Below are 19,968 nucleotides of genomic sequence, written 5' to 3' on the forward strand. Positions count from 1 at the left end.
ACTGTTTTGTAGGCGATCTGGCGAAAGTGAGCGAGTTGATCTCGGGGCTGGCCCCGGACCCTGAGGAGGAGAGTCCTTATGAAGCTCTGTTTGAAGCTACCTCTTGCCATTCTCTGGACAGCCTTACAAGTGGCAAATCCTCTGACAGGGATTCTGGAAGGCCAGAGAGTGAAGCGGGAAAGGTACATGTGGACGATGCAAACTGTGATACCGACTAGTTGCCGCTAGAGGGGGATAGTGCTCTTCTTGTTTTTTTCTCAACTTTGGAACAATGTGTTTTACAGAAAGATCGCTTTATCCACTCATCACATGCTGGTCCTGGTCTTGAAGAAGATGTGAGCTCAGAGGTGAGGTTGAAATTTAAGAAAAAAGTCATCTGAATTCAAGAGAAGTGGATAACTGGTGTTAACAGAATCATAGGACTTGATGGACATTTAGATTTTTTTTTTTAGATGTAGGTCATCCAGTTCATTTCCAATTATTTTCTGCTCACTTCTGCTCTGCACAGGGACTCATTATGAATAGCAGTATTGATGAGCGCGGAGAGACTGCTGAGGAAGAGGAGGATCACACGTATGAGTTATTAGTGACTGCGCAAACCAAAGTCCCATCGCCAAGCCAAGAGTCACAATTTTATGAAGGTGAATGCGGGGAATAGCTTGACAAACATTCATAGTCTCATCAAAGCAGAATGGGATGGTTCCTTCAGCCATATCTTGTGCCTTTTGTTTCCTTAGATGAAAACGCACGTATCCAGTCATCTAACAGTGTCCTACCTCAGGTATGTTTCATATTCTATGTTTGTGAACATTAGCAAATTCCAAGATTGTTGGATTTGCTGGAATAAACGGACCGTTACTCCTCTCTTCCACTGTAGTGCAAATCCAACGTCCCAAATAACTCCACAAAAGAAACACTGCATCCCTCAGGACGGGTGGAGCTACGAGCATTAGAAGGTGACCTTAGACATCTTCGCTAAGGAAATTGCCCTTTTTCTGCCTTGTTTGTCCTTTGGTTCGTGTTTGTGTGTTTTGACTCTTCATCTCATGTTATATATGGAAAAAAAGCTTACCAGATTTCACTTAAGAGAGTTAACATTGAATTTGCAGGAGACAAATGTTTACACATTTGGGAAAGAGCTGCACCTTTGCGCCTGCTTAGGAAATTGCTTCTGGGCTAGCTTGTCGTGTGAAGAAAAAGGAAAGGAGGGGTTATCTATCATTAAAATCGCAATCCCAGCGTATCAGCCAAATACTGTATGTACCCTGCCAGGGTATGTACTGGAACAGCAGAGTGGACTTGGCTTGTCAGTGTAGTAGATTGGGTGATGTTCTGCAGCAGGAAAGGGGCAAGACCCATTTGATTGATAATATCCAAAACGTTTGGAAGAGAGTATTGCTTTCTGTTGCATGATATCATTTCATATACGAATATCCCTCGACAAATCCTTTTAAAATGGACTGTCGTTGCCATGACAACCAATATCATAAGTGTAAGCGCATAGTTGACCAATAAATGACCAATTCTGGTTCTGATACAAAAATATGTTTTTCCCTCAGTGGTCCCCTCGACTTGACGCGCCCCAGCAAATTGAAGGCACAACTTTCTTGCCATGATGAAATCCAAACCAGCTGTCTCAGTCGAATATTTCATTTTGCTCATGTGGGCGTGACTTTCGCTGCCCATGAGGCAGATCAGATTACTCGTCGTCCTGTGAAGCAGACCTCTGTACACTCAGCATGCGGCAGGTGGAGAATAAATGCATAGTCAGCGACACTCGTGCATATCACAAGTCACAAACTCAATATTGTTTGTTCCCTGTAGGAATGCTCTGCTCTGCATGAAGTTCAAACATCCATGGAAGAATAGTTCTTCCCTTACTGTAGGCAAAATATTAAAATGCAAATCAATTGAAAACAAGTAGATATGTCGCTGATTTTGACCTTCACAAATGGCCTCGCAACCGGTCAGGAAATGCAACGATGTGGAACGATCGTTGGCACCATTGCATCTGTTTCCGTAAACCAAACATGACATCATCATTGAAACACGGTGCTTGGCGTGCCAAAGGAAACACGTCCTCCACAGCTGTACTGACCTAATCTACAGCATATGAGCCGCAATAATATCAAGCCGTGCTCTCGAACAAAGTCTTAAGATGAGCAGAGGTGGATGGTGTAGCGATCCTGGAGGGCGTTAACCGGTTGCGATATTGTGGAAAGCAGTGCTCGGAGGGCGTTCACGCTGCTTCGAGTTTGGCGAGGATCCCGGCATATGTGCACCGTGCAACCGCTCACCTCTTTTATTACACATTAACGCTCCCATACTTCAAATGTTTGGCAGTGCATGACAAGAGTTCAAGGTGTTGTCAGCCAACAGAAAAGGCAATGCGACTTTGTCTGTTTTGAAATAATGACCTACCTGCCCTTGCTTTTTGTTTAGTTTTTTCCCTCCCCCTTGTGACCACTGCCCCAGTTTCCCTGTCACCAAACACGCTGACCCCATGACCCTACCAGAGACAGTCCATTCCCCTCTCTCTGCATGTGTCACTGTGCTAATTACCTCAAGTCTGGCCACTGAGGATGGGGGCGATTCAAATTACCATTCCTGAGCCTTCATCCGAGTCCAGAATTAGAAAACAGAAAACACAGAGAGCTACCAGTCAGACAGGCGGACAACAGCACACGACACAGCAGCGCCCAAGTGAGAGAGAAAAACGTGTTTATACCTCTTTAAAGCAAAGCCAAGCTGTGTGGTGGATTTGTTGGAGGAAAAAGGGGCTTACTTATGTGGCTGTAATTCCTTTGGGGAGGGAGGAGGGAAATGTAATTGTTTTTAATTGCACTTGCTATGCAGCAGTCTCATTGCGCAGTTGTTTTTGTTGGAGAAGGCTCCCTTTGGTGAGTCTTCATTCATTTCCCTTCTGCGTTTTATATGATGGAGCGTGGCTCTGTATGTCGTTTGGAGGAGTGTTTGTTGTGACCCTGTAAGGGAAAACAACAGACAAACGAAACGGCTCATACAGCCAGCTTGTCATCAGCTTGCCGCGAAGCGGGTGTGGAATCTTGAAATTTCTCTCGCAAACATATGCCGGCTGTCTTCTTCTCCTCCAACAACCCGCCCCCACCTCTCTCCATCACCCCTGCTAGGAAACAATTACAAAACTGTTTCAGCGCCCGCGTGGGCGGTTTCTTATGAGCCCTGCCCCGAGGATCTGACGCTCAGTCTTCCATCCACTTGCAGCCCTCCCAAAAAAAGCTCTCCCCTCCTTGCTGACCTTGTAATGTTTTTCTCTGTCTAGATAACTCCCAGCTCAGCCCGGATCAGGGTGCAGGTATCCCGGAGCAGTTCACTGGCCTTCTGCACGGATCATCTCCAGTGTTTGATTGCAGCGAGCAGCCGTTCAGAATTCCAGGTGTCCCGTCACCTGGTCAGAGCCAGCCGCAGACCAGAGCCAAAACCAAAGAGCGAGCTGTTTCAACTGCACCGAGCCGGCCCAGTATGGCTGCCATCCTGACCGACTGTGATCCAAAAGCCATTTATGCAACTGTGAACAAGGAGCCCAGGGACTCAAGCGCAGTATCTGGTAGGATGCGTCCTCCTGGGGACCTGAAGCTGGCCCGTAGCCTCTCCAAGTCGGACTCAGATTTGCTCGTGTCGCCTCCGAGTGAGGAAGACGGAGGACTCGGGAACCGAAGTGAATCGGTTTCCAATTGTAGCAGTGGGAAGAAAAGGCTTGAGAAATCGCCGTCATTCACCTCTGAATGGGATGAGGTAAGTTTCATGCGTCATTGTGCTGACATAAGAAAAAAAAAAGTCTTCCAAAAATATCACTGCAATCAAACTACCTTGAATGAATTTTCAAAATGCTGGCTGAATGCAGTGCTACCAAATTTGACCAAGTATGAAAGTACTTTGTGGAGAATGCAAAATATTAACATCACTACATTTTAAACAGTGGCTGTCATTTCACTGCCGTGTTATGAAAGTGTAACCATTTAGAAGCTTGAACACACTTGTTACTTAAGCCCCGCCCCCTGCACAAAGCTTCTGCTGTTGACGCAGACAAAACTCTTCGTTAAAAAGTTTTAAACCATAGGGTTGTTTTGTAATATAATGTATCCTTAGTTTAAAGCCAACTTTGATTTTATATTTCTTTACAGCTCCATTTTGCTCGGCAATTGTGTGCTATATATTTAAAGTAAACACTCCGTCAACTTCCTTCAGCATGTTGATGTTCAATCTGGAGATTAGCCAGAACAAGGATACGGGGATAAACACGGAGAAAAGCTGAGGAAATAAGACGACAGGCGGCGATTTGTAAATTAAGATTCAGAAAGAAGAGACGGTAGACATCTTCCTTCAGCTCTGCTCATCTCCCTTTTTTTTTTTCTTTTCTTTTTGCAAAAGCTGCACAGAGGACCAGTCAAGCACTGCAGTTTCTTAAAGTTGTTCCTCACCATGTTAAGAATCTTGTTGTGGTACTTCTTCACACGTTTAATCCATTCATGCACTTTTTTTCAATCTCGTGCGGCAACGTTAGATTTGTCAACATGGTTTCTACTAATGTCTTCGCCTGCCAATGAAGTGTTAGCTCAAGCTTGTTTGTTGAAATTCTATTTTGGACCCTCTCTATTTGGAATGGAATGCCCCCACACATTGTCTAATTTAAAAAAAAAAAAGTTTTAATCCAGTTTGCTAAAAATACACATTCTGTTTCTCTGTGATTCCCACACCTCACGTCTTTGGTGGATTTTAAAGACAAGCACATTTGACTTGCATGAGGTCTCGGCCTATCTCGGGCACTCTGAATGCGTGTGCATTGGTATGTAACGTGCATCGGATTGGTCCGTGGGTTCAGATTTAAGATGACAATCTGGGGGACAAGGATGGGAGGGGAGGCTGAGGGAGAGGGACACTTCCCCCCCATCACTGTCACTTTTGAATGTCGCCCGTTAAGACCCTGCTATGAAGCCTGCTTTTGTGAGTATTGATTCCCTGTTGAAGGCTTATTTCTCAAAGTAAATGATTCCAGTATTTACTTTTTTTGTTTGAAATGTTTGGTTTGTAGCTTCATGTTATGAAAAGACAAGGAGTAGATTGTTGCTCTAGCACAAGATTCTTACTCCAAAATAATTATTTGGTGCCCAAATGGTTTAAAAACCTTTTTGTTACAATTTATACAAACTAAATTTTGATTTCCAAAATGTATGATACCTGAAAGGCAGTTACTGTGACGTACTCCACCCGGACAAAAAAAAAAAAGTAAACCAAATAATTCTTTGGAGTATTTTTAACATGATTTTGAGTTACATTTTTATTCCTATTTCCAAACTTGCTGTCAGTGTTTTTCTAGCACGTCAAGTATTTTTCCCCCCCTAGTAAACACCAGATAAGCAAAATTCCAGCTGTGGTAAGACTTGCCAGCTTATTAGTCACAGTCACAAATGAGACGGCTCCCAATATATCAGTACTACCAATATCTGCAAACAGAAAGCTAGCATAGCAGGAATTAAGACGATTAGTGCGAATTTATCCTCACCAAGGGCCTACCATTCTAAGTTCTATTTCGTGTTAGCAGCTTAGTGTTGTATTTTCATACATACACATTTATTTCATACTTTTTAAGTAAACGTGGATCCTATAGCTCAAAAACCTGACGTGATCAAGAAAAACCGAGATCACTTTTAGATTCCGCTCCCAAAGGTTAGTTCAAAACATCTGTCAGACCGAATCAAACAAATATTGTGTTCCCCAGAGCAGCATTAAATGAATACTTTTCACTTTTTAACCAAACAGGGTTTAATGGTGAAGGGATTTCCAATCTGCAGAAGGAACCTTGTTTCTAAAATAGTGAGCATGACATTGGACTATCATTGGACTCGTTGACAGGATTGCTGACAGTGCTTTGCCCCTGTGTGCCATTGAGGTGCTGACACCTGCCTGCTACAGTGATTCACTCGTTCCCCTTGACGTCATTTGCTAGTCCTTAATTTCCATCCAAGACCAGCGTGTGTGCGCCGGCTTCCCAATTTAAGGCTTTTTGGTTTGTGCGCTCTATCCGTGCTGCCACCTTGTCTCACCTTGAAAAGCATCCAACTCTCCTTTTGCTGGTGTGCCTGAATCTCAGCCTCATTTTGTTCGAGTCTATTAATGAATAATAACGTAGTAGCCAAGTTATGCTGTGCAGTCATCCTGCTGTGAGACGCTTGATGAATGAGTTTACTTCGCTTTAGTCCCACGCTCGCCGACTCCTGCACCGGCTGGCTCTTCAGCTGTTGACCTCAACCTTAGCCGGTGACTTTTACCCCCCCCATCCATTGTATGTTCTTGTTCATAGGCAGACTTTCCCACAATTCACCCAACTCCCATTTTAGGTCTGCGCAAAAACGTTTTCATTCCCATGAAGGTTGAGGCCGATTTTGCAAAATTTTTTGTGTGTCCAGTTTTATTTTGGGAATTTATGGAAAGGATTGTTATAAGCCTCGGCACGATTGAGTGTAGGTCTCGCATGGGAAAAATGAAAACCCAGTCTGGATTCTCTCTCAGCAGACACTGATGTCCTCTCCCAGTACAAAAGCACCAGGATCTAATTCCTATGACAGCGTAAGATGTTGATGCTTTTTAATATTTTCTGGTTCTCTTGGGATTCGGTTCTCTTTCCTTCAGAGGCCTTGTTTGTGGAAGTTAAATTGGTTTCTTTTAGGAGTTCACAGATGGAATTATTGAAATTATCCGCCGAGACTGGTTTGCATTGCATCTTTGCTCTTCTGTATTTTCCAAATGACTTTTTTTTTTTTGACAAAGCTTTAGAACGCTGCTTGATCATTAAAACTAAATCCGTGACATCAATTATGACTCATAATGGAAGTTATTCAATTCACACTTTAAAGGTGTGGTGCAAGATTAAAAAGATTCCATTGTGTACATACGGACATTTTTTACAATTTATTTTTTTGCAATATGTTTTGTAATAATTTTTTTTAAAAAAGATACGTTTATACAGTATTTTTTTTACAGAGGAGCAAAGAAGATGAAACAGGGATGAAATATTTGTGTATTCATTAAATATTAAACAAGTGTTGCTTACTGAAGCTCGTATACTACTTGACGACTGGAAGAGTTCTCATGCATTGTGCTGCGATGCATGGACGGACATACATGTTTCTTTTTTAAGCCACACATTTGGCTGTTTTTTAGAATGAGTCCCAACTTATTTGAGGCATGCGGGCTTCTTGTCATTTCTGGTGGTTGGTGGAGGAGAAACGCTCATTGATCCTCCAGGTGCATAATGTCCCTCTTCTGCTTGTGCCCTCAGATCGAAAAGATCATGACGCTGATTGGCGCTGGCATCGACTTTTCCCGAGATCAGCAATACGCTACGCCAGGTACAGTATGGTCATTATTATCATGAATAATCATTACCTGTGAAGTTACATGTACTTTCACTGATTGGATGGTGTGAAGTTTGCTAACGCCATCTAGTGGTGGAATGGATGGAGCCAAGTCACATTTTTACAAGCAACGCAAAAGGGAGGGGCAATCCTTGTATCTTGAGGAACATGAAGGAACCACATATGCTAATTTAAATGTAGTAGTTACCAATAACATTGACAAACCAGCTGCTAACTTGCTTAACAGGGGCTGAAAGGGACGATAGAAAAAAATACATTTGAGTACTGTGTTTCAGTCGTAGTTAAATTACAGTTTCCGGGACCTCAATTACCTCGTGAGTTAAAAATAAAATAAAAGGCATCTTACACAATGAACAGAAAGAGGTGCATCAGGTTCATTTTTAGTTTCTTTTAGAAAGCAGCAAATCACATTTGTGTGTCTTGTTTCATTCTGCTTGAGCATTTCCACATTTCAAATCACTTCCTCCTTTCAACTTTGACCATTTCAAATGAACCTCTGGTTTACAGATTTGCCCTCTCAATTAATTACGCTCAACCAATCAATCAAGTACCTGACTCTCCCTCCAGCATATTGTGTCATTCTATATTCCTTGTTTGTTATGCCACGTACAGGAGGGACATGTTTAAATATTAAGCATTACCCATGTCAGGGGATGAGCTCATCTTCCTTTATAGGCTTGAGGAAAGATGAGAGCACTGCAGTCAATCAGTCGGCGCCTGCACAGCCGCTCTCTCTCTCTCCCCCTCTCTCCCTCCTTTATGTTGCGCTCTTAACTCTGCTTGCTGTGTGCATCAGAGCTTCAGCTTTCAGCCGAGCACTCGCATCTTCGCCACAATCAAAGCAGAAGAGGTTCTGTGCTAGCTTTGCATCTTTTCAATTTGGTCTGGTCAACTCTGGTGTTTGATTGGCCCATTGCTTACTCAACTGATTTCTGTCAGGATCAAAAAGGGTGTTGTGGAGAAGAAAATGACCAGAACAAAAAGTTAATAAGGATGACGGTTGCCTCCCATTGATACAAAATTCACCCACCGCCTTCAGGCTGACATTGGTAGAGCAACACTCAAGAGTGTGTGAGAGAGAGGGAGAGGAGAGAGAGAGAGTTGATAAGGAAGGGGGGGGAGACATCACCAGAAGAAAATACAGACACTACCTCAACCATAGCTCTGGGAAAAGGCAGAAGGAGTCTTGTCGAAATGAGCTGACTAAGCACAGCCCCTCCTTTGAGAGTGCATCTTTGTTTCTCGCTTTTACTGATGTCCAAGTGATTGACTGGACCTTGGACTGGGGAAGTTTTGAGCTGTTTCTATTGATGGATTTATTTGATGGTATCATCACCAGCAGGGTTGGTTTTGAACAAATTTAAGAAATTTAAAAGAAGAACATTTTAGAAAACTCTAATAATTGTCAATCGTGAATGGGAATCGTTGGCGGCTTGCTGTCGCCCACTTTTGAACCTTCTCAACGTAATAGAAGAACTTTTTTGCTATCATCTTCCTGAATCGTAACAACGACTAATTCAATGGTGGTCAACCAGCTCTCATCGATTCCACAATCGTCTCTGGCCCTCAGAACGGGGCCGCTTAAGTCCGTTTTTGGAAACTGTGGCTCAGTCCCCGCCGCCCCGCGGGAGCTGGCCCCCTGCCCGCAGAGGACACTGTCTCTTACGCCGTCCTGTTGCCGGTGTGCTCGGCACTGCTGGTGGAAGATGATGTGGTTATGTCACATGTCATCGTCAGCGTGCCGCTGTTACCGGCTGAATGGTTTCTCACTGCTGAAGCGTGTTCCGCTGTCGCCAGGTGCCTCTGTCCGACTGCTGCAGCAGCCCGTGGGAGATTGGCTGGAGTTGCTGGGGTTGCCTCAGTATGAAAGCAAGCTGCTCCTCAACGGTTTTGATGACCTTCACTACATGGTGAGTGCCTGCTGTTCTTTTATAATTTTGGGACTTAAAGATATCGTAGGGGCTTGGGGGAGGATGGGAAGGTTTGTTGTCTATTTTATGTAAAGATTTGCAGCATTCATATCTTTTTAATCCTCTTTCCTGGTTTAACTTAGTCGAGCTTTGCTTCTTTTGATGTTACCAACAGCCTTATGTAATTGAAGTGATACTTCAAAGTTACTCGCCTAGCACTAATTCCTTGTTGAAATAATAATGTCCACGAAAACACACATTTGAAAACTCTTGATGGGTTCTTGATTATTTTGAAAGAAAGCCGAAATTATAAATAGATATACTTTTTCATGATTTGAGTGAACGCATTTTTGTTTTCCTGGCCTGCATGCAGTGCGTGCATGCGTGTCTTTTAATGGCTTTTCCCTGCCTCCGTTACAATAAAGTTGAATAAGCCGATGAAACTCGGGTTAAAACTGTTGTCAACTCAATTCAACCCCCACACCCATGTATCACTTACCGGTAATCTGCAGTTGGACAGTAATGCAATGATCCATGTTCAGTGAATGTGCTATTATCTATCCAGCTCCCCAAGTAATTTAACCCACCACCCCCATCCCCCTCCCCCAGCAGAAGCAATCAGCAGTTTGCCTCACTGCGATAATGGACTTTATATTGTCAAGCTAATATTTCTTCTGAAAGCATACGAGATGCCTTGCGATGTCCTGTGGAATTTTGATTCGATTTGAGATTTTATTCTTTAAGTTAAAAGGGGACAAAAAGGGCGTGAATCCCAAAAGGATCTCCCACCTACCCCTGGAACAACATGTGAGCAACCTGAAGCTTTTACTGAAAAGCAGCAACTTTCAACCTCATATTCAATCCCAATATAATCAATCATAACAGTTTGCAATAATCATCAGTTCATTCAATCTACAATTTTTTCGGCTTGATCTTGTCACCAAAAAGGAATCTTAAATTGTTTTACTCGACCCCACTCTGTCGTCTTGGCCAATTGACATACTTGCATTTTCCGTCTCATTGATTTACCGTGTCGTTCCTTTTTGTGCTATCCATCAATATCAAAAAGGCGGAAGTAATCTGGGGAGAGGACGCTGGCGCTGCTTGTTCGCCGCTTCTCCACCAGAATTAGTTTAGTTTTAGTGTTTTTATTTATTTATTTTTTAGCCATTATTAAGTTTAGTTTTTAGCTTCTAGTTTTAGTGTGCAGTGCGCCTGGACCGCGGCGAACCTCCACAGAGCCGGCTACCTACTACGGCGCGCCCACCCCACCACCCCCCCGCCAAGGCATCCTGGCTAGGCTAGCCAATGGCTAACACTCAAGTTCAGTGTTCTCCAACCGGCACTATATTAACTTACTCCATCCCCCGCTTGCTGGAGCTGAGTAATCACACCATTCCAGGGTGTGTCTCAGTCATCAAACAACTTGGACTTCTCCGCAGACCACGTTACATCCACAGAAGCACCCGTCGTAACTTTGTTTTCTCCCAACCCGTCCATAACAGTGTACCATCCATCTGCTCCTCCTGCGCCCGACACCCCGTCGCAAGTAAAACACGTCATCAGATACCTGGCGCACTTGGAACTTATCTTAGCAAGCATGCGGGGCTGCAGTACTCCAGGTGGCCTGGAAAACATGGTGCGGACTATACTCCTACACGGAGCGGACTCCGACACAAGACGGACACCGGGTCGCCGGGAAAACACGGAGTGTTAATTTCTTCAGTACGGAACGGACAGCAACACGGAGTGGATCTTACTCCAACCCAGAGTGGACTGCACTGCATGCGGCACAGAAAACGTGGAGTGGATTTCTCTCTACTTCGCCCCCTACCTAAACACAGCCCCACAGCCACAATCAAAATGGATCTCCTCAACATCCAAGCACTCACCCGTAAATCATCATTTATTCACGACCTCATCCTGGACAAAGGCCTAGACATAATGTGCCTGACTGAGACCTGGCAACCACCTGATGTCTATCAATCCCTCAATGAAGCCTGTCCCTCTGGTTATAGATACATAACTAAACCTCGCAGCATTGGCCGTGGCGGTGGCCTGGCTGTACTCCACCGTCTTGATCTAGAGCTGTCCCCCCTCCCTCTACCTGATCACTCCTCATTCGAATCCCTTGCATTCAAATGTAAACCTCCATATCCCATCACAGTTTTACTTATTTACCGCCCTCCTAAACCAAACTCCTCTTTCATTCCAGAACTACACGATCTACTCACTACCCTCTGTACCTCCACTTCCTCTAATCTAATCATACTGGGTGATGTTAACGTCCACGTCGACACCCCCTCCAGCCCCCCTGCCTCTGACCTGTTGCAACTATTGGACTGTTTACACCTCACCCAATATGTAAATGTCCCCACACATGACAAAGGGCATACACTTGACCTTGTCATCTCCTCATCGGCAATAAGCAACCTGCAAGTTCTCGAGGTCGGTGTGTCTGACCACAAACTTATTCAAATGGAACTTCCTTTCCCACGCCCCCACTCCAAACCCAAGCGGCAAATCTCATTCAGAAATTTCAAAAACATCAATCAAGACACTATAGCACAGGACCTCCAGTTTCTCTCCTCCTCCTCTGCAACCTTTACATCAGTCAGCAAGGCAGTGGACTATTACAATAACTCTTTGGCCAAACTTCTAAGTATCCATGCCCCCCAAAAAACCAAAACAGTCACTTTTTCACACTCAGCCCCCTGGTACACCAGTGAGCTGCGTCTGTTGAAGTCAACTGGGCGCATCCTGGAGCGTCGTCTTAAAGCCTCAGGACTGACCGTGCACAAACAGGCCTACAAAGAACACCAGAAGGCCTACTCAAAAGCCCTTGGGACTGCACGTGCTCAGTTCTATTCCAATATCATAAACAATACCCCTGGAAACTCAAAACAACTCTTTTCAACCATTAACCACTTTCTCAAACCACCTCACACCACTCCAACAGAATCCTCAGAGGTAGTGTCCAATAACTTTATGACCTTTTTTACCGCTAAGGTTAACAACATCCGCACCCAGCTCCTCTCCTCTTCTGGCCCCACCACTTCACCTCCTCCCCCCTTCCTTCCACCCGGGACAGTCCAGCCTCTCCGCTGCTTCTCTCCTATCTTGCAGTCGGAGGTAGAGGACATCATCAAAAAGATGAAACCCTCCACATGTGCCCTGGACCCTTTCCCCACAGCCCTCATTAAACAACAAACCTCAGCCATTAGTCCCCTAATAACCAATGTCATCAACCTCTCACTCCAGTCTGGCTCTGTACCCCCTGCACTGAAGACTGCCATTATTAACCCCCTGCTCAAAAAACCCTCACTTGACCCGGACAACCTTGCCAACTACAGACCAATATCTAAACTCCCGTTCCTCTCCAAGGTTCTGGAAAAAGTGGTAGCTGCCCAACTTCACACTCATCTTACCCGCAATAACATCGCTGAGAAATTTCAATCCGGGTTCCGCTCTGGCCACAGCACTGAAACAGCACTTGTTAGGGTCACCAACGACCTTCTCATGGCTGCCGATGCAGGCTCCCCGTCACTTCTCATCCTGCTGGATCTGTCCGCTGCATTTGACACTGTCCACCACAATATCCTCCTTAACCAGCTTCACTCCACTGGATTCTCTGGCACTGCTCTAACCTGGCTTCAGTCCTACCTCTCAAACCGGACCGAGTACGTTTCCCTGGGGGGAAAAAAATCCGACACTCACACTGTCACCTCCGGTGTCCCCCAGGGATCTGTACTCGGTCCTACCCTCTTCACTCTCTACATACTACCCCTCGGCAATATAATCAGGAAGTTCGGCATCTCATTTCATTGTTATGCGGACGACACCCAGCTATACCTCAAACTTGACCCCCCGCCCTCCATAACCCAGCCTTCTCCATCTCCCTCATCCATCCTCTCCCTGTGTCTGGAGGAGATAAAGGCGTGGATGAATCTCAGCTTCCTGCAAGTTAACAGTGACAAAACCCAAGCCATATTAATTGGCACTCCCCATCAGATCCACACCTGCCCAATAACAAGCATCTTATTCGCCGGTCTCACTATTCCCCTCTCAGCCACTGTCACCAACCTGGGTGTGAAACTGGACCCTCAACTCAACCTTGAGTCACACATAAAACACATCTGCAAAACCTCTTTCTTCCACCTCAGAAATATCTCCAAACTCCGCCCCACACTTACCCTGACGGATGCTGAGAAACTTGTCCACGCCTTTGTCTCCTCAAGGATAGACTATTGTAACGCACTCCTCATCGGGATCCCTAGCAAGAGCCTCCAGAGGCTTCAGTACATTCAAAACAGCGCTGCTAGGATCCTGATGGGGGTGCGGAAAAGCAATCACATCACACCCATCCTCCGTTCTCTGCACTGGCTCCCCATCAAATTCCGAATTGATTATAAGATCGCCCTCCTCACTCACCATTGTATCCTTGGACATGCTCCCCCATACCTCAAAGAACTCCTTGCCCCAAAACCTGCCACCCGAAGCCTCCGCTCATCCAATTCTCACCTTCTCCACGTTCCTAAAACCAAGCTGCGCACCATGGGCGACCGAGCCTTCTGCTATACAGCCCCTACACTGTGGAACTCCCTCCCCGACCACCTAAGAGCACCCCAATCCACTGACACTTTCAAAACTGGACTTAAAACTCACCTCTTTACCTTAGCATTTCCGTAATTTTTCTCATATCTTGGTTGTCGTCCAGTTGTTCTAAACTTGTCCTTGTTTTGTTTTCTTGTTTTTTATCTGCCATGTAGCACTTTGAGATTCCCCCAAATGTAAAGTGCGTTATAAATATAATTTATTATTATTATTATTATCAATATGACGCACGGTCTCAAAGGTTGTATTGCGTGCGCAACCAGAAATGGGTCATCATTCACACTGTCAGCCGCTCCCTGCACTCAAATGTGTCTTTGGATGTTCTATTGATGACCCCCCCCCCCCCCACACACACACATTTGCAGCAGGTTGCTCCCTGAAAGGGGTTTTTGCACGTCTTACCGAGGAAGAACTCGACATTTGTTTCTGAAAAAGGTAGCATTTAGTTGTGATCAATACAAACCCTGAAGTGCCGACTCTTATTTTGCTTGACTGAAAGTAGTGGTCAATCCATAGCAGTGTTTTAGACGACTATATTTAGCGCTCTGGCAGGATGCTATAAGTTACTGATTTGAAGTACAACTTTTACAAAAACTTAACGCAAGTGTTGTCTGTAGCACAAAACTTGATGGAGAGGAAAGCAAAGTGTACTTTATTTATGTGCAGAGTGCAGACATCCTGATGTTTACCCCGGCAGAGAAGAGCCATTTGCATGATTAAATTTGTAAATGCACCCCGGGCATCGTCTGATGATACAACATATGCAAATACTTCATTTCACTTTGCTTTTGGACTCAGTATGGTTCCGTCCATTATATCTTGATCCCTCGGGATTTCAGTTCATTTTGTGGTGTTTATTATAAGATAAAATACAAACCGTAATACGGTCACCTGCGGAGCTAGAGAGATGGTGGCGCAGGGGCACTGCCCCCCTGAAATATGCTTGGAACTCCCTCAATACCAGGTCAGTTCATTGAAAAAAATTGGGTATTTTTTTTATTTTCAGGGAAATTGTTTTTCCACATTTGCCCAAATCCTACAGTACAGTCCGTAATTTAGCTTTTCTTTACGTGGCATTCCAGGGGAGCAATGTAATGGAGGAACAGGACTTGCGAGAGATCGGGATCGCAGACCCAGGCCACAGAAAGAAGATCCTGCATGCAGCACGTTCCCTACCCAAGGTATAAAGCACAGACACTACGTCATCCTGAACTTGACTTCAAAGAACCACATTCAGTTGCTCTCTGGTCGTTGCTATATTTCTTCTTGTGGCTATGATGTAATGACTTGCTTCCTGCAGGTGAAAGCACTGGGCTGTGACGGCAGCAGTTCCCTCTCTTCCTGGTTGGAGAATCTGGGCCTGAATGAGTACCTTCATAACTTCCTGGCCAGTGGTTACCGCACTCTGGACTGTGTCAAGAACCTTTGGGAACTGGAGATTGTCAACGTGAGTAGGCGTGATAAACCTTGATTGAGTGTCTTTGTGGAAATTGGGATTTCTGATTTTGCTTGTTTTCCTCAGGTCCTGAAGATCACCCTGCTTGGTCACAGGAAGCGCATTATTGCATCATTAGCAGAGAGGCCTTATGAAGAACCTCCCATCAAGCCACCTCGGTTGTCTCAGATCAGGGTGATTGCAACCTTTTCGAGTTTAATCTGGTTTGATTGAAATGCTCTTCGACCTCCCAGAATCACAGACTTCATTGTCACTTGCTCAGATGGACTCCTCCACATCTCAGTCCAGGGATCCTCTGCTTCCAGCCGGGGAACCGGTAAGGAAGAAAGCGCCAGATAACGACTATGACGTCGCCCAACGACAACGCCATGAACGCCGCCGATCACATGTGGGTTCATCAGCCTCTTTCCTTGCTACTCTTAAAACGCGCCTGCCAGATGACTCACTTTTACTCTTCAGGAACGCCAAGAGGAGCGGCACCGGGAATCCCGTCTGATTCTTCGGCCGCCAAGCCTGGCGGCGCCGTACGCTCCTGTCCAGAGCTGGCATCACCAGCCTGAGAAGCTCATCTTTGAATCCTGCGCATATGAAGCCAGTGTGAGTTATCAGCTCTCTGCTGGCAAAGATGCTCACGTTGAATATTTGGCGAACCACAATCTGGGTTTTGTTGCAGTACCTGGGTTCCATGCTGATTAAAGAGCTGCGGGGCACTGAGTCCACCCAGGACGCCTGCGCCAAAATGCGGGTCAGTACCAATTTCATAAATGTACCAAGAGCTGTGCAACATTATGACGTGCCTCCATGTCCTTACTACTTAATTGCTGTTTCTTCCAGAAATCAACAGAACAAATGAGAAAAGTCCCCATCATTGTCCTCTCGATCACATACAAAGGTGTCAAGTTCATTGATGCAGCCAGCAAGGTCAGTGAGTCGTGCTACTTCATCTGAAAAGTAACTTTGAAGCTGGGCTCAATGTTGTGGTTTTTGTTGGTGGTCTTTTACTGACACCTACCGGTGAGAGGTGGTGGTGTTAACCAAACTGGCTAGAAACTTGGGAATATGTTCCAGATGTAGTTTAACTTCCTGGCCTAAATATATAAATACAAATATCTAAAAACATTCATGCCACTATGAATGTATTTTTGTCCTTTTCCCCTGCTTCCAAGGTGCCCCCCCCACCTAATGGAAGATTGTTGGCATTTCCTATGAGACATTTTCTTCCAGTTGCAACTGCCGTGCAACGATGCTTCAAATTTATATAATGGCTCCAGAATATATTCATCCAATCAAAAGCTCAGAATACATTTGATTTGACCTCTTTTCCCGTCTTCCTGCAGAATATCATTGCAGAGCACGAGATCCGCAACATTTCATGTGCGGCGCAGGACCCGGAAGACTTGTGCACATTTGCCTACATCACCAAGGACTTGCAGACCAACCACCACTACTGTCATGTATTCAGCACTGTCGATGTGGTAAAGACAATTGCACATAAGTTTCTATAAATTCATGCTAAATGCGATAGTAAAGTAGTAAACACAGCCTGGGCAAAAAAATGAAACTTTTCCAACCATATCTTGTATTCTCAGAAAGTAAGCTTGCGACCTTTTTTGATCACGCTCTTTTAGAACCTTACCTATGAGATCATACTGACACTGGGTCAAGCTTTTGAGGTGGCCTATCAGCTGGCTCTGCAGGCCCAGCGGACCAAACAGCACCAGCACCTACCGTTGGGCACTGCTCCAGAGCTCATTGAGACTAAGTCAGGCCGACCTGTGCCCAAACCACGAGGAAGTGTTCGAAAGTCAGGGGTGAGTAGATCATTTAGAACAGAAACATAATTGGAATGAGACGCTTGAAGCTAACCTAATCATCCTAATTTGACCGTGTTGATGTTTTCCTGCTGTTTGCACGACGCCATTAGTGAGCAAGTGAATATGGATGAGACAAACAACACTTCAGGGATGCATATTTTACAGACTGCCGGCTTAATTAATGAGCTCAAGAGAATCATGCGCTCTGTCGCATGCTGCTCAAATCTTCGTCACAACGTTCACATTACCATTTCAGCCTCTCCTTCCGTGTTGGCCCCGCCTCTCCTCTCCTGTTGCGACGTCTACAACTTCCTTTTGGAAACGTCCTTCCTTCCTCCATTTTAAGTGACAGTTTAGAGTCTGCTAACCTTGATTTAACCTTAGTGGCTGGTGTTCTCATTTGCCTTGCTGGGATAAATAAATTCTGAGTCTGAATAGCACCATTATACAGAAAGATCTGATTTGTGTTTCTAGGGTGACCTTTTGGAACAGGATGGAGATTCCCAGTCGCAGGGTGGCGCCACGTGGCTGGTGGACTCCAAGGAACCCAAGCGTACAATCAGCACTAAGTATGAGACCACCATATTCTGAGTGGACCCCCACCCTTCCTCCCTCCTTCCTGACTTCTGAACTTTTTACTTTTTTTCCTTTGCCTTGCCCTCAGTGTGCCTTTCACTGCAACTCTTTGCCCCCCCCCCCCCCACTTCTCCCCCCACTCTTCCAGGTGGTATTATGTACACTGCCAGCCTGCCAATCACTTTCACTGCTATATCTTCTACCTTGTATGCTCCCTGAACTCGTACATCTCTCTTTTTTTCGCCCCGGTCAACAATCTGTGTTGCCGCTTGGTGAAAATACTTTTTTTTCTCGGTGCTTTTCCTGCTCTGCCAGGCGACGGCCACTCTGAGGCTTTTTACTTCTGCCACCCAGCGCTTTCCCACAGTTGAGAGGTTACACATATCCTACACATGGAAGCCATGGTCCTGTGATTTTCTTTTTTTTTTTTAATGTATCACTTGAAGTGACTTGGAGCAAAGGTTAGAAGCATTCTTTCTGCCGTAATTGTCAAGAGTTAGTTAAGGTCCAAAGGAGAGAAACATCCCTAAACACTGTGATACAGTCATGTAGCTTACAAAGTTAGCATCGAAGCACTTTCACAAACTCTCCAAGTCAATTGTATCATCCCGTGTTTTGGCCTTATTTGAAATTGGGGGCTGAATGATTTAATGTCTTGTAGTTTGACACTATTTTAACTGTGTGCATGTGTCATCCTCCCTGTAGCTAAACATTCCTCCCAGCCAGTATAAAAGGACAAGCCTGTTGCATGATGGGTAGGATGTTTTGTGGGGGGACAAAAGGAGCATTCCCAACCATCGCCAGTCTGGAGATGGTCCGACCTCACAGCCGTCATCGCTTCAATTACCCTTCCTGCCCATCAGCGATGTTGCATTGCATACTGAGCGCCACACAAGTATGTCTTCTTCTCGTGAGGGGTATTTTTTTTTAAATGTGTCTTTTTAAGATGCAAAAGATGCATTATTTAATTTGTCCTTTATCATCTCAGCCTCAACATATATAACTGTGATCAGCAATCTTGTTTCTTAGTGTAACCAAACTGAAATGACCAGACGTAACACTACAAAGACTGTTTTCGAGGTATGTAACAGGGTGCAGCGTTGGCGTTAGAACTTGTTACCATGTAGTTTTATTTTTTAGGACATTGGAACTAATGCAGCAACTTAATTTGTCCCCCTGTTTCTTTGCCCAAATAATTGAGTGAGATTATTGACCAGAACTGCCATGCAGGACAGTACTTTTTTTATTTTATTTTATTTTATTGCCACAGTACAAAAATGATAGGGAAAAGACTTTTCTCACTGTTAACGGTACTTGCTTGTCAGTTGATGAGTAAACAGTATATCTACATTAGCTAGCGTGTGATTTTCAGTGCTCTACATCAACAAGTACGTCCAAGTATTCAGCCACGGGTGAGTCTAATTATTTTTGTGAAACGTGTAGAAATCTTCCTTTTCAGAGTGGCTGTACTTCATTTATGTCGAGCACTGTACAGCCTTTTGGTTTTGCTGCATTTGGTACGTTGTCACACCGGTTGAGTTAATTTTACGGTACACTGTCTTTAACACTCCGGTGACGGCACCTTCGGCCGTCAGCGTGGTCCTGTTTTGCCTTTGCACATCACTGAGGATCGGAATAAATATTTTGGGACAAATCTGATGCAAATGATATTGTACATGAAACTAGTGGTCTTTATTTTGATACTTGAATGATTTTTGCTTTTATAGATCTCTATACAGTATGTAATATGTATGTATGTATGTACAATATGTATGTATGTAATTTTTGACTGATGTCAAAAGAGATTAAAAGGACTATGTCTTATAAAGTTACACATATCGTTGTAAGCACCCCGTGATTATAGAGGTTGAGTGAACACGAGGGACCTCACTTTAGAAAAACAAATATTGTAAATAATCTTGGGCTTCCTGTTTTTTTTTTTAATGATTATTTTCATGATTGTTCAATTAATAAATTGCGCAGTTTGAGAATTTGTCATTGTTGGTTTTTGATTCATAATAGTCATATTTTTAGTGAATAACGTTGATTTGGCCTGGAATGTTGAGATGTCACTCCGAGCATGGTGTGTCTCGAGACAATAATAGCATCACTAGTAAAATTAGAGAAGTGCTTTCCATTAATTAGTATTTCTTTTGAGCATTTTCCCCTCAAACAAGTACCAC

The 19,968-nt window shown here is 44.5% G+C and overlaps 1 protein-coding gene across 5 annotated transcripts in view; it reads left to right on the forward strand.

Moving 5' to 3' along the window:
* The window catches only part of LOC133145190 (ankyrin repeat and SAM domain-containing protein 1A-like), a 36,251-nt gene extending 16,475 nt beyond the window's left edge, over positions 1-19,776 (forward strand). For 2 of the 5 annotated variants that reach the window (XM_061268396.1, XM_061268435.1), the window contains 19 exons: positions 13-182; positions 285-347; positions 509-641; positions 738-781; positions 878-956; positions 3,302-3,774; positions 6,550-6,606; positions 7,319-7,388; positions 9,213-9,325; positions 15,022-15,120; positions 15,240-15,386; positions 15,462-15,569; positions 15,658-15,783; positions 15,855-15,992; positions 16,069-16,140; positions 16,230-16,316; positions 16,733-16,870; positions 17,024-17,206; positions 17,684-17,815. In XM_061268396.1, the coding sequence (XP_061124380.1) occupies positions 13-182; positions 285-347; positions 509-641; positions 738-781; positions 878-956; positions 3,302-3,774; positions 6,550-6,606; positions 7,319-7,388; positions 9,213-9,325; positions 15,022-15,120; positions 15,240-15,386; positions 15,462-15,569; positions 15,658-15,783; positions 15,855-15,992; positions 16,069-16,140; positions 16,230-16,316; positions 16,733-16,870; positions 17,024-17,206; positions 17,684-17,800 (2,417 nt within the window). In that variant the 3' untranslated portion in view covers positions 17,801-17,815. Of the gene's footprint in view, positions 1-12; positions 183-284; positions 348-508; positions 642-737; positions 782-877; positions 957-3,301; positions 3,775-6,549; positions 6,607-7,318; positions 7,389-9,212; positions 9,326-15,021; positions 15,121-15,239; positions 15,387-15,461; positions 15,570-15,657; positions 15,784-15,854; positions 15,993-16,068; positions 16,141-16,229; positions 16,317-16,732; positions 16,871-17,023; positions 17,207-17,683; positions 17,816-18,490 lie in introns of those variants that run through there. The other 3 variants (XM_061268416.1, XM_061268405.1, XM_061268426.1) reach the window with 3 other exon arrangements.
* Positions 19,777-19,968: the final 192 nt, after the last annotated feature.

Source organism: Syngnathus typhle, linkage group LG2 (genome assembly GCF_033458585.1).
Source record: "Syngnathus typhle isolate RoL2023-S1 ecotype Sweden linkage group LG2, RoL_Styp_1.0, whole genome shotgun sequence".
In the NCBI taxonomy this organism is placed as follows: domain Eukaryota; kingdom Metazoa; phylum Chordata; class Actinopteri; order Syngnathiformes; family Syngnathidae; genus Syngnathus; species Syngnathus typhle.